Genomic DNA, 12,165 nt, shown 5'->3' on the forward strand with positions numbered 1-12,165 from the left:
TCATCCATTCTACTCTACAGACTCTCCAGAGATACCCTCAATCCATAGGGATCAGACAGCCCAGGATGGAGGTGGGAGGGTAAGATGAGAAGGATTATTTCCTCACAGGCGAGAGGTCCTGATAATGAGATCATTGTTGCTGCATCAGAATGTATCTGTCTCCACCTGCATACAGATTAATTTTTTAAAAAACACTGCACAAGAAGACAGATTTGAATTGTCCCAAATCTCACTGCCACTTCTTGTATTCTTTGCTGTTCTGATTTATATTGTCATATAAAATAGAACTCAGATCCTTTTTCTTAAAAGAGCAGTTCTTTGGGTACCTGGTCTGTAAAAAGGCTTGAAAGTAAGGTTGCAGGGGCAAGCCGAGAACCAACCCACAGAAGGCTGTTGCATCCCTTTCTAAGACTGTTTTCCTTGGCTGGGCATGGTGGTTCACACCTGTAATCCCAGCATGTTGGAAGGCCAAGGCGGGCAGATGACTTGAGCCCAGGAGTTAGAGACCAGCCCGGGCAACATGACGAAATCCCATCTCTACAAAAAATACAATTAGCCAGGCATGGTGGCACACACCTGTAGTCTCAACTACTCAGGAGGCTGAGGTGGAAGAATCACTTGAGCCAAGGAGGCAGAGGTTGTAGTGAGCCGAGATCACATCACTGCACTCCAGCCTGGACAAAAAAAGTGAGACCCTGTCTCAAAAAAAAAAAAAAAAAAATATATATATATATATATATATATAGATTGTTTTTATATGTAGCCTGCCCAGTGGCATCTGAAACTACATTTCCAAGGCTTTTTGACCATCTTATCCTTCTCTACTCAGTCTTGCTGACCTAACTCTGGAGGAGATTTGTGCCCAAGGCAGCTGATAATTCAGGTCCTGACTCTCCAGGTCCTCAAATGCTCATGACAGATAGCTCAGTTGATGGCATAGCCTCCGAGAAACAGAAGGGCACTCTGAATCTACTTTCTGTAAAATATCAGTTCAAAACCATCAGCTCAGGGCTTGTATATGCAGGCTGCTTGTCCGGTATTCTACCAAGCACCTATCGTTTCTGCAAAGTTGACCAACTTTGCTTTGTGGGCAAAAAGTATTCATTTCAAAGAGCTAAGACACAGATTGATGCCATCTAAAGTGAATTCCTTAGAGAAATCCAGTAGTGATAGCAGCTCCCATTCCAGGCATCTAGGGTGCTGGTAAGTAGCTCAATCCACAGGAAACACTAAACATTATTAAAAACTGATGATCAGAGACTTCTTTCCAGAGTATTATTTCAGTCTGCTGTTGTTCCAAAATTGTCCTGCTACTAAAATCCTCAACTGCCCCTTTCTTTGTCATGACCAATATTTAAACACATCCATACTGCACAAGATCAAATTGTGCAGACACCTTGCTTAGAAAAAAAGACCCTAGAAGTAGGCGAAGTCCAGACCGACTCCCTCTCTCCCCCTGAGATTGCTGAAAACATCACTAGTGTGTTTAGGTCTGGGGCAAATGGCTTTATATCCAGCCAGAATTAAAGCATCAGCTGGACAAAGCTTTCTCTTTTCTCCCTCCTTCACATTCCTAGGATGCTAAACATCTTGACGATCAGAAACTAAATGGTGCTGCCTCTTGGACGGAGATCACTGAGGGTGAATGAGACAACTGTGATTTAAAAGACCGAAAGGCGTTTTCCCATGTGCTTTTGTGCCATCTTGAGTGTCAGAGACAGATCCCTGCAAGGCCCTTCCTACCTTGCACTAAGAAATCAGCAAGGAGTGTCACCTAACTGGATGGAGGACATTTAGTGCTTCTAACTTGCAGAATTTGTCCCATTCGACCCACCCAAGCATCCTCTTGAATATTTGGAAATACTTCTCTCCAACTCTGTGCCCATAGCAACTGGCATTGTTTTGCTTGTAATGTTTCTGCATGTGGCCAGCATTATAGAATGCTCTGGGCCAGAGAATGGGATTGCTCCCATGATGCCAGGGCCTGGTCAGGGAAGTGGTGGAACTTGTTCCCTTTGAGGCAGAGCTCCAGAGGAAGCAGGGCTGCTTCTTGTCATGCCCAAGGCATTCATTCTTTCCTCAATCCTCAGAGGAAAAGTTATATGCTATAAGCAGGTGCGATAGCTCATGCCTGTAATCCCAACACCTCGGGAAGCCAAGGATTGCTGGAGCCCAAGAGTTCAAGACCGGTATGGTCAATATAGGGAGACCCTGTCTCTACAACAAAAGAAAAAAATTAGCCTGGTGTGGTGGCACATGCCCGTGGTCTCAGCTACCTGGGAGGCTAATGTGAGAGGATTGCTTAAGCCCGGGAGGTTGAGGCTGCAGTGAGGTGTGATCACACCACTGCACTCCAGCCTCAGTGACAGAGCAAGACCTTGTCTCAAAAAAAAAAAAAAAAAAAATGATGCACGGCTTCTTACCTAGGGAACATGGGCTAGGTGAATTTGAACCACTTCCTGTTTCTGGGATTTGTTTTGTTAGTCCTTTAGAACAGATGCCTTAAATAGCTAGCGCCTTTTGTAGAACACTGAAGACATTGCCACTTGGAATTAGAGATTGGTCAGTATTCAGCATTGACTCACTGACTTAAAATTTGTCTGCTTGTGGTATTTTATTTTGGGGTGAGCCCTAGGCAGAGGGATATAGCAGTTCTGTTTCCCAAGGCTTTGTGGTTGACATGGTTTTGTTTTGTTTTGTTTTTTCAACTTTGTGTTTTAAAAATTTCAAACAGAAGTAGAGAAGGTCCTCTAATGGATCCCAGTGTGCCCATCCCTCAACCTCCCCAGTGATCAACTCATGGCCAATCTTGTTTCCTATTCTTCAACCTGCTGACTTCCCTCTGGATTCTTCTGCAACCAGTCCCAGATATTGTGCCATTTTATCCATGGTTGTACTTCTTTTTTGGATATAAAGATTTTTAAATGCATTTTTTAAATGCTAACAAAAAATAAAAACTTGAAACAAAAAAAAAAGTGTGGCATCTCCAATTGAGCATCGTGTGTCTTGTTTCTCTTTCCGGATATGTTGATATTCTCCCTGGTGCCTTCTGCCTTTACAGTGCAAGCCAGCAGTAAGCCGCAGCAGGTCTTCCAGTTTAAGTCTTACAGTTGAAAGTGCTTTAGAAAGCTTTGATTTCCTGAACACCTCTGATTTTGACGAGGAGGAGGATGGTGACGAGGTTTGTAATGTTGGCGGAGGTGCTGACTCAGTATTTTCAGACACCGAGACTGAGAAACACAGGTAAGTCTGAAGTTAGTGTCTCCTTATATTTCTCCTGTCACAGCTGATACAGTAGTTCTTTGTTACTGTCAGAGGGGACCTGGTACACATTTCCAGGAAGATAAAACTCTCCACATGAGTGACAAATTGGCTTACAGTTCCTTTTTATTGTCAAGTGCAATACAACGGTCAACATTATTCACCTCTTTTGGGTTGTTTAAGGGAAAATAAATATCTTTATATTTCCTCTTTATAAATAAAGAGGAAAATTTTGTATGAGAGTGTTTTATACACGTACATGTGTACACATTTTTTTTTTTTTAAGACAGAGTCTCGCTCTGTCACCCAGGCTGGAGTGCAGTGGTGCGATCTCAGCTCACCACAACCTCCACCTACCAGGTTCAAGTGATTCTCCTGCCTCAGCTTCCCGAGTAGCTGGGACTACAGGCACTTGCCACCACACCCGGCTAATTTTTGTATTTTTTTAGTAGAGACGGGGTTTCACCATGTTGGCCAGGCTGGTCTTGAACTCCTGACCTCAGGTGATCCACCCGCCTCAGCCTCCCAAAGTGCTGGGATTGCAGGTGTGAGCCACCATGCCCAGCCCTCACATGTGTCTTATAGGGTTCAGTGTCTACAACTTGACCCCATGTAATTAATTCCAAATTAACTAGGTATACACATTTCTGAAGAACTCTTACTGGATGACAGATTTGGGCTTGGTTCTCCCTGGCTTGCACTTTACTTCCGTTGCCTTTGTTTTGTTGTGCTTCCCTTTCCCAACCCTTCATGCTTCCTTCAACCCAGTGAGTCTTAGCATGAGATTGAGTTCATCAAGGCACGCATCAAAGCCAAGTTTAAGTCCCATGGTGCATATTTCTCTTAGAATGTAAGAGGAGATGACCGATGACTGCCACTGGTACTGCACCTCTCTAGGTGGAGAATGTGACCTTCTCTGGAAGCAGCGGATGAAGGTGAAACGTTGTCACCTTCACCGTCAGGTGTCCTTGTGCAGCCAAATCATGTTTTGAGAACTAGAGCCTGGGGTCCAATTTTATAACTACAGATAAAGCAAAATAAGCACAATGGAACATACTCACCTCCATCAATTGCTGTGAAAGAAAACACACTTTCCCAAAATGGGGGTGGATTGCCCGCTCATCTTTACCTTGGCACAATATGACATAAACGGGTTTTCAAGTTACAGCAAGCTATGACTTCAACCTTCACAAATCTCCCTGAAAGATGTTAGTTTTTGTTTTTTGTTGTCCCTGAAGGGTTTCCTTTTTCAAAATAAAACCAGGAAAAAAACCATGAGAACTTGAATTTACACCTTAAGCAAACTGGGGACATGGCAAAGAAAATTTATTAAATGAATGTAATGTTTAAATTATCCTACATTTGGCCAGGCATGGTGGCTCATGCCTATAATCCCAGCACTTTGGGAAGCCAAGGCCAGAGGGTTACTTGGACTCAGTAGCTCAAGACCAGCCTGGGAAACATGGCAAAATGCCATCTCTACTAAAAATACAAAAGTTAGTTGGGTGTGGTGGTGTGCACCTGTAGTCCCAGCTACGCGGGAGGCTGAGGTGGGAGGATTGCTTGAACCCAGGAGGTCAAGTTGAGCTGAGATTGTACCACAGCACTCCAGCCTGGGCAACAGAGCAAGACCTTCTCTCAAATAAATACATAAGGCCGGGTGTGGTGGCTCACTCCTGTAATCCCAGCACTTTGGGAAGCTGAAGAGGGTGAATCACTTGAGGTCAGGAGTTCGAGACCAGCCTGATCAACATGGTGAAACCCCATCTCTACTAAAAATACAAAAATTAGCCGGGCATGGTGGCATTACGCCTATAGTCCCAGCTACTCAGGAGGCTGAGGCGGGAGAATGGCTTGAACCTGGGAGGTGGAGGTTGCAGTGAGCTGAAATTGAGCCACTGCACTCCAACCTGGGTGGCAGTGCAAGACTCCGTCTCAAAAAAAATAATAAAAATAAATTGTTCTGCATTAATATTTTTTAGCTTGATAGAATTTGCGAAATACTTCTTTCCAAAAATTTTTCTGCGTACTTGTTACCTTAAGCTGTTACAGGATGTAGCAAAGTCAGGCATCAATCTAAACTTTTTTTCTTCTTGCTATAAGAAAAATTTTAACAACAAAAATATCACAGGTTTTTATAAATGTTATACATCATTGATATTAAATATGTCTAATTTGATCAATCTTATTGTATGTCATCAGAAGTATTGAGGAAGAGCGTGTGTGTGTATGTGTGTGTGTGTGTGTGTGTGTATTTTAAATATGTATTGGCTGCTATGTGTGGACTGCCCAGACACAAAATGAGTGTGTTCCCCTTGGAGGCAAATGTGAATCAGAATCAGAATAAAGCATTCAAAGCCTCTAAGCTCTGGTGCTAATCTTTTTAAATTGTGGACACCAGAGAGTGTGAGGCTAGAAGCCCTAATCTGCCCTGTCCCGTCTAGCTGTGTGAACCAGGACACTCTTAACATCTCTGCTAATCATGTGAAACAAGACCACTATTCCCACCCTCCCTAGTACACAGGTTTATTTTATGAATAAAATTAGATAATCAATGCAAGAGATTTTTTAAAATGTAGGTGCCTACCATGATATAACTTCATACAGTTCAGCAAGGGGGTTTAAACAAAGCGTGAGAGGCAGAACTAAGCGATTCCTCTAAATATTCAAACACCCTTTTTAAGTTTTGTCCAGAGTAGAACATCATGTCTCTCTTCTTGGCAGCTTTCCTTTTTCCTTTTATTCAAGTAGCAATTGATCTGAGGCCAGGAGAAAACCTTGGCAGATTATTTCTTAATGGTATTGCCTTTGGGAAACCACAAATATAGAGGACAATTTAATTCCAGAAAATTTGGCAGATCACCCTGTCAACAGAGCAGGAAAGTGCAACACATTCAAAATGAGGGCATGTTTCAAAGACTTCTGGGTGAAACTACTTCATAAGTGGTTCATTAGGCTTAAAAAGCAGAGAAAGAACTTTGAAAGCAATTTGTTTGCATGTCCTTTTAACACCAGGCAAGTTGGTGACCAGGCTGAATTAAGTAATTTTTGAAAGGTGTCTCTGTTTTTCAAGATAGGCAAGTGAAAGACTGTTTTCAGTGGGTGCTGTTGGGGCCTGATGCAAACCATGTTGACTTGACCTGTGGTTTGTGCACAGAAAAAGAATAGCTAATGTTTTGCCCACCTTCAATAGTTACAGGTCGGTTCACCCAGAAGCCAGGGGGCATCTCAGTGAAGCGCTCACTGAAGACACAGGAGTTGGGACCAGCGTGGCAGGAAGTCCTCTCCCACTGACCACAGGCAACGAGAGCCTGGACATCACTATCGTCAGGCACCTCCAGTACTGCACCCAACTCGTGCAGGTAGGATCAGCGATGAATTTGTGTTTGAGATGCCAGGTGATTTACATACCAGGAAGTGTGCTTTTATTTTTTAGTGTTGCCAGGCAAATGAGAATTTAGGAATAAGAGAACAGTCTTGCTGTGGTTTGAGCCAAGTCAAAAACTCTGATGGGCCTGCCCATCCCTCTACAACCTTGGGTTTTTCATCTTCGAACCTAACTCTCCAGACCTTCACAGTAGTAGGTGGAATATGGTTAGCTCTCACTTTTGACTCATTTGATAGTACCTGAGAATAATGTGATTAAGGGGGTGGGGGGAAGGCATTTGTATTCCACCATCTGCAATGGAGTTTGAAAGCCAGTAGTACTGAATATATATTAATGTGAATGTCAAATGAATTAGTTTTTCACCACCTGGATAGCTAAAAGAAAGTGTTAAAGAATCTAACCACAGTCTCCTGGACCTTGAATAAGTAATTCTTAATTAGCAATGCTAAGAGATATTTCTCTAGGCCATAATCAGCACCAATTAGCTCTCATTCTGGGACACCACAGAGCTGATTTTTCTTCTCATCTCAAGCTGTTTGCCACTTAAGGTTTTTCAACAGTGGAGCAAATGTTCTGAAATTCTTTTGTTGCAGGAAGGGCTTCAGCTGTCTTGAACAAAGCATCTACTTAAGAGCTTTGTCCTTGCCTGGTTGCTTTTCTTCTCCTAATATCATTCTTCTCCCAGCTTGCTTGGATGTATGTGGAACAGGAAGAGAATGCAGAAGCTAATAAAATGGTTCCAGACCAGGCGCAGTGGCTCACGCCCATAATCCCAGCACTTTGGGAGGCCAAAGCAGGAAGATTGTTTGAGCCCAGGAGTTTGAGACCAGCCTGATCAACAGAGTGAAACCTCATCTCTACAAAAGATACAAAAATTAGTCAGGCGTAGTGGCACGCGCCTTTGGTCCCAGCTACTCAGGAGGCTGAGGTGGGAGGATTGCTTGAGCCTGGGAGGCGGAGATTGCAGTGAGCTGTGATGGTACCACTGCGCTTCAGCCTGGGTGACAATGGTTCTACTCCTTTCTGTGTCTCTCAGAGACCTGTCTCAATCACCTGGTAGGCATAGATGCAGAGCGCAGACCTGTACTACCATGCTGAATTGTCTAAAGTATTTGGACTCTAAAACAAATAGGATTTTCAAACCCAGCACTTTGGGAGGCCGAGGCCTCATTTAAAAAAAAGAAAAAAGAAAAAAAAAAAGTGTCTGGGGAACAGCCAAGCAGGAAGGGTGCCGAAAGAGGAGGAATTGTAACCCAAGAGCACAGAACTGTTGGAAGACAAGAGTCAGGGTGAGGAGCCAGGGGTCCCTCGGGAGCCCAGCAGAGGGGCAGTGTTGCCTCCTTGGTAACAGACATGTGATGAGATGTAGGAGAATATGCTTCTCCACCATAGATGAAGAGCATCAGAGAAGCCTCAGACAACTGTGTGCTGTGGGAGACTGTTTGGCAATTATAACTCCTGCCACTTGGTTAGCCAACACTTACTTGAACTCTTCTGTTGAGTTTCGAGGTCAAAAACCACAAAGGTCTCACAAACCATGAGACTGATAACCAATCTGGTAGAATGTGCACTTTTTTTTTTTCCTGATCAAAACAGACAGGGATTTTTACTTATGTGTAACTGTTTTCTACTCACCAACCATTTGAATGAGACAGCTCTTTGTCCTTGCTGAGCCTGATACTATGCCAAGCAAACCACTTGTTTCTCTTTTAGAGAAAAATAGCTATTTTGTGAGACATAAGAGAATTCTTATCGATGAAGGAGTGACTGTTTTCTCGCAAAGACTAATTGGCATGCTTTTAGTGCAAGCAGTCAATGCAGTGTTTCTCTCGGTAATAAGGCCATTATTATAACAATTCAGCCTTTCTGTGGGGATGAGCAATGGTACAAAAACAGAAGAGGTGGATATAAAGATGTAGATTGAAGGAGTGAGGATTAGAAACTTATCTTCTCGCATTGATTCATGTGTGAGCGTACTTGTTAGTTATATAATCATAGAGAGATAAAGATGTGCATTTTCTAAGAATCATAATCACTACAATTATTTTCAAAATAAAGCAGTTCATTGCTATTGTATTTACTCACAGGAAAGGTGTTAGTACATAATTGCTGCACTAGACTTTCTTTTCTTTTTTTTTTTTTTTTTGAGACAGAGTCTCACTCTGTCACTCAGGCTGGAGTGCGGTGGCACAATCTTGGCTCACTGCAGCCTCTGCCTCCAGGGTTCAAGTGACTCTCCTGCCTCAGCCTCCTGAGTAGCTTGGACTACAGGCCTGCACCACCACGCCAGGCTGATTTTTGTATATTTAGTAGAGATGGGCTTTCGCCATGTTGGCCAAGATGGTCTCAATCTCCTGACCTCGTGATCTGCCTGCCTCAGCCTCCTGAAGTGCTGGGTTTGAAAATCCTATTTGTTTTAGAGTCCCAATACTTTAAACAATTCAGCATAGTAGTACAGGTCTGTGTTCTGCATCTGTGCCTACCAGGTGATCGAGACAGGTCTCTGAGAGACACAGAAAGGAGTAGAACCATTGGGCAGCAAGTGATTTATATTCTTTCCTCTCTTAGGCCTTCTCATTCTTGTGAACTGCACACAAATGAACCCACTTATAACTTATGTGACCTTGGGCAGGTTACTTCTCTGTGCCTCAATTTTCTCATCAGTAAAATTGGGATATCAATAAGACTCGCCTCATTGGGTTGTTAGGAGAAATAACATAAGCTAACACTTATACAGAACTCAGACCAGTGCCTGGCACATAGTAAGCACTCATTTATTATCAAGAGACAGCTCTGATTGTAATTATCGTTATTATTTAACCTGCTCTTAACTTTCAGCTTGAACACATACACAAAAATAAAACCATGCTGTGAAAAATTACTGCATTTGTAAGACAAATCTATTTCTGCTTACACACCAAGACACAGCCTAAACTGCCCCTCACGTTTCAAAGGGGAAGATCAGATTCACAGTACATAAAAGGGAAGGCAGCTTTATAATAACCTTGTAGACCTACTACTGAGAAAGTTCCAGAATTTATGCACACATGAAGAAATGCAAAGCAACAAAAACATGGCTGATTTCATCAGATGTTGTAACTGGCATGGAATGAGGATCATTTTCAAGCTGGAAGAAAAACATCGCATGAGTTTATTTAGTATCATCACCACATTCAGGAAGGATGAGGCTGGGTAGAGAAAGCTCTACTGAAAACAACATAATTGAAACAGTGGTTTTGTTTGTTTTACCAGCAAATTGTTTTCTCAAGCAAAACCCCATTTGTGGCAAGAAGTCTCTTAGAGAAGCTTTCTAGGCAGATCCAAGTGATGGAGAAACTCGCAGCTGTCAGTGATGAGAACATAGGAAATATCAGTTCTGTTGTGGAAGGTAAGTATCTGCCAGTTACACCGCTATTCATGTAAATGATGACACCACTAGCCCAGTCCACTCCCTATGCATGTTCATTGCTTTGTTGGAAAAACAGAAAAGCATTCTTAGGTCACAGGATTGAGAAAGGTCTCCAAACAAACTGGGCTCATTAATGTCACATTTCGGCTTTCTGAGTCAAAGCAGCAGACACACAGTTTTTTCCAGAGGGCCTCCACCGCCAGAAGTCAGACACAGAAACAAAAACAGCATCCACTGCACAGGCAGAGTTTCACAGACTTTCTGCTGGTGCGGTTCCCTTTAGGGACAGATGACTATAGGATGCTTTTGCACCCTGGAGGTGGCTAAGACAACTCCTATAGCGACTGTCAATTGGAAGATCCTGCCAGACCCTGCTGGGGTAAGGTACAAATACATGGATGCAAACGCCTCCAGGAGAGTTCCTGATTCTAAGAGTTTTAGATGAAGAATTTGACATGGGAAAGATGCCTTTGAATTTGTGTGATCTGGCTATGGGGCACTTTTGTAGAAACCAAAATTTATGTCTTTTTTCATATCAGATATTCAGCAGAAACAGGGTCTTCCAGGCAATCTCTGATTAAGCCTAAAACTTCCTCTATCTTCTCCCTGTACATTTGTGCCTCCCACATCCATTCCCACTAGAAGTAGGTGACCTTGGCCGGTCTCTGAGGGGCATGAAGAGGGGCAGGACATTCAGGCTGTGAGTGACTTGTGTCCTCTCCTCTTCCAGCCCCCTCCTCATGATCATGACACATTCAAGTGAAACATTGTTCCTGCGCCACCTGGTACCATGCTGTTTAGTCATTTCAGTCAGGGAACCACCTGGGCAGGGTAAAAATTTCCTCCAGCCACCTACTTCTACCTCCCATCCCCTTCAGGAAACCCTCCTCAAGTGTGAGACCTTGATCCTGTGTGATTTCTGCTGTGGAGTTATAGGAAATCACGTGTTTGGAATGCCTCCCAAGGGTAGAGCTCCCGTGTTTCCTATCACTCACAGCAAACAGCCTTGTTTTTGCTCGATTTTGCTTCCCAGGCAGGATGAGTTCCTCATCATAACTTCTTTACCCTTCGGGCCATCTGCCAACCATACAGGAATCTGCTAGTTCCATCTGAAAACTAACCACAGTCTTATGGGGAGAAAAAAGGTCCCTAAAGACCCCACACACACACACCCTTTCCCCAACACGTCTTCATCTGCTTCATTTAAAATATGTTATGGCCAGTCGCGGTGGCTCACGCCTATAATCCCAGCACTTTGGGAGGCCGAGGTGGGTGGTTTGCTTGAGGACAGGAGTTCGAGACCAGCCTGACCAACATGGTAATACTCTATCTCTACTAAAAATACAAAAATTAGCCAGGCGTGGTGGTGCATGCTTATAATCCCAGCTACTTGGGAAACTCAGGCAAGAGAATCACTTGAACCCAGGAGGCGGAAGTTGCAGTGAGCCGAGATCATGCTAATGCACTCCAGCCTGGGTAACAAAGCAAGACTCTGTCTCAAAAAAATAAAATAAAATAAAATGTGTTACGAGATGGGGGTTGCTCTTCTTTTCCAGCCATACCAGAATTTCACAAAAAGCTGTCTTTGCTGTCATTCTGGACCAAGTGCTGCAGCCCAGTTGGTGTCTACCACAGCCCAGCGGACAGAGTGATTAAGCAGCTGGAGGCCAGCTTTGCCAGAACTGTCAACAAAGAATATCCAGGACTTGCAGACCCAGGTACAAGGCAGCAGTAGAGAGACAATTTCTGTCCTTCAGTGTGAGAGTGGGCATTGGGGTGGGGGTCAGGGGTGGGGTCCTCCTACCACTTGCCTGCAGGTGGGAAACACACAAAAGGCCAGCCCTGAAAAAAGAAGTGTACTGTCCAGGGAAAACATCATCTACTCAGATTTAAGAAAAGAAAGATGTTGAACTGTTTTAATTCAGAATATCAGCAGTGACATTTAAAGCTACTACGTTGGCCAGGCGCGGTGGCTCACGTCAGTAATCCCAGCACTTTGGGAGACTGAGACAGGTGGATCACCTGAGGTCAGGAGTTCGAGACCAGCCTGGCCAACATGACAAAACTCCATCTCTACTAAAAATACAAAAATTAGCCGGGCATGGTA

General features: G+C 43.6%; 1 protein-coding gene across 6 annotated transcripts in view; it reads left to right on the top strand.

Annotated features, from left to right (window-relative positions):
- Positions 1–12,165, top strand: part of RIPOR2 (RHO family interacting cell polarization regulator 2) — a 139,241-nt gene that overhangs the window by 101,829 nt on the left and 25,247 nt on the right. For 3 of the 6 annotated variants that reach the window (XM_055263637.2, XM_055263638.2, XM_063632706.1), the window contains 4 exons: positions 3,062–3,243; positions 6,455–6,623; positions 9,902–10,037; positions 11,615–11,776. In XM_055263637.2, coding sequence (XP_055119612.1) covers positions 3,062–3,243; positions 6,455–6,623; positions 9,902–10,037; positions 11,615–11,776 — 649 coding nt within the window. Of the gene's footprint in view, positions 1–1,577; positions 2,976–3,061; positions 3,244–6,454; positions 6,624–9,901; positions 10,038–11,614; positions 11,777–12,165 lie in introns of those variants that run through there. The other 3 variants (XM_063632707.1, XM_063632709.1, XM_063632708.1) reach the window with 2 other exon arrangements.

The sequence above is a fragment of the Symphalangus syndactylus genome, chromosome 23 (assembly GCF_028878055.3).
Source record: "Symphalangus syndactylus isolate Jambi chromosome 23, NHGRI_mSymSyn1-v2.1_pri, whole genome shotgun sequence".
In the NCBI taxonomy this organism is placed as follows: domain Eukaryota; kingdom Metazoa; phylum Chordata; class Mammalia; order Primates; family Hylobatidae; genus Symphalangus; species Symphalangus syndactylus.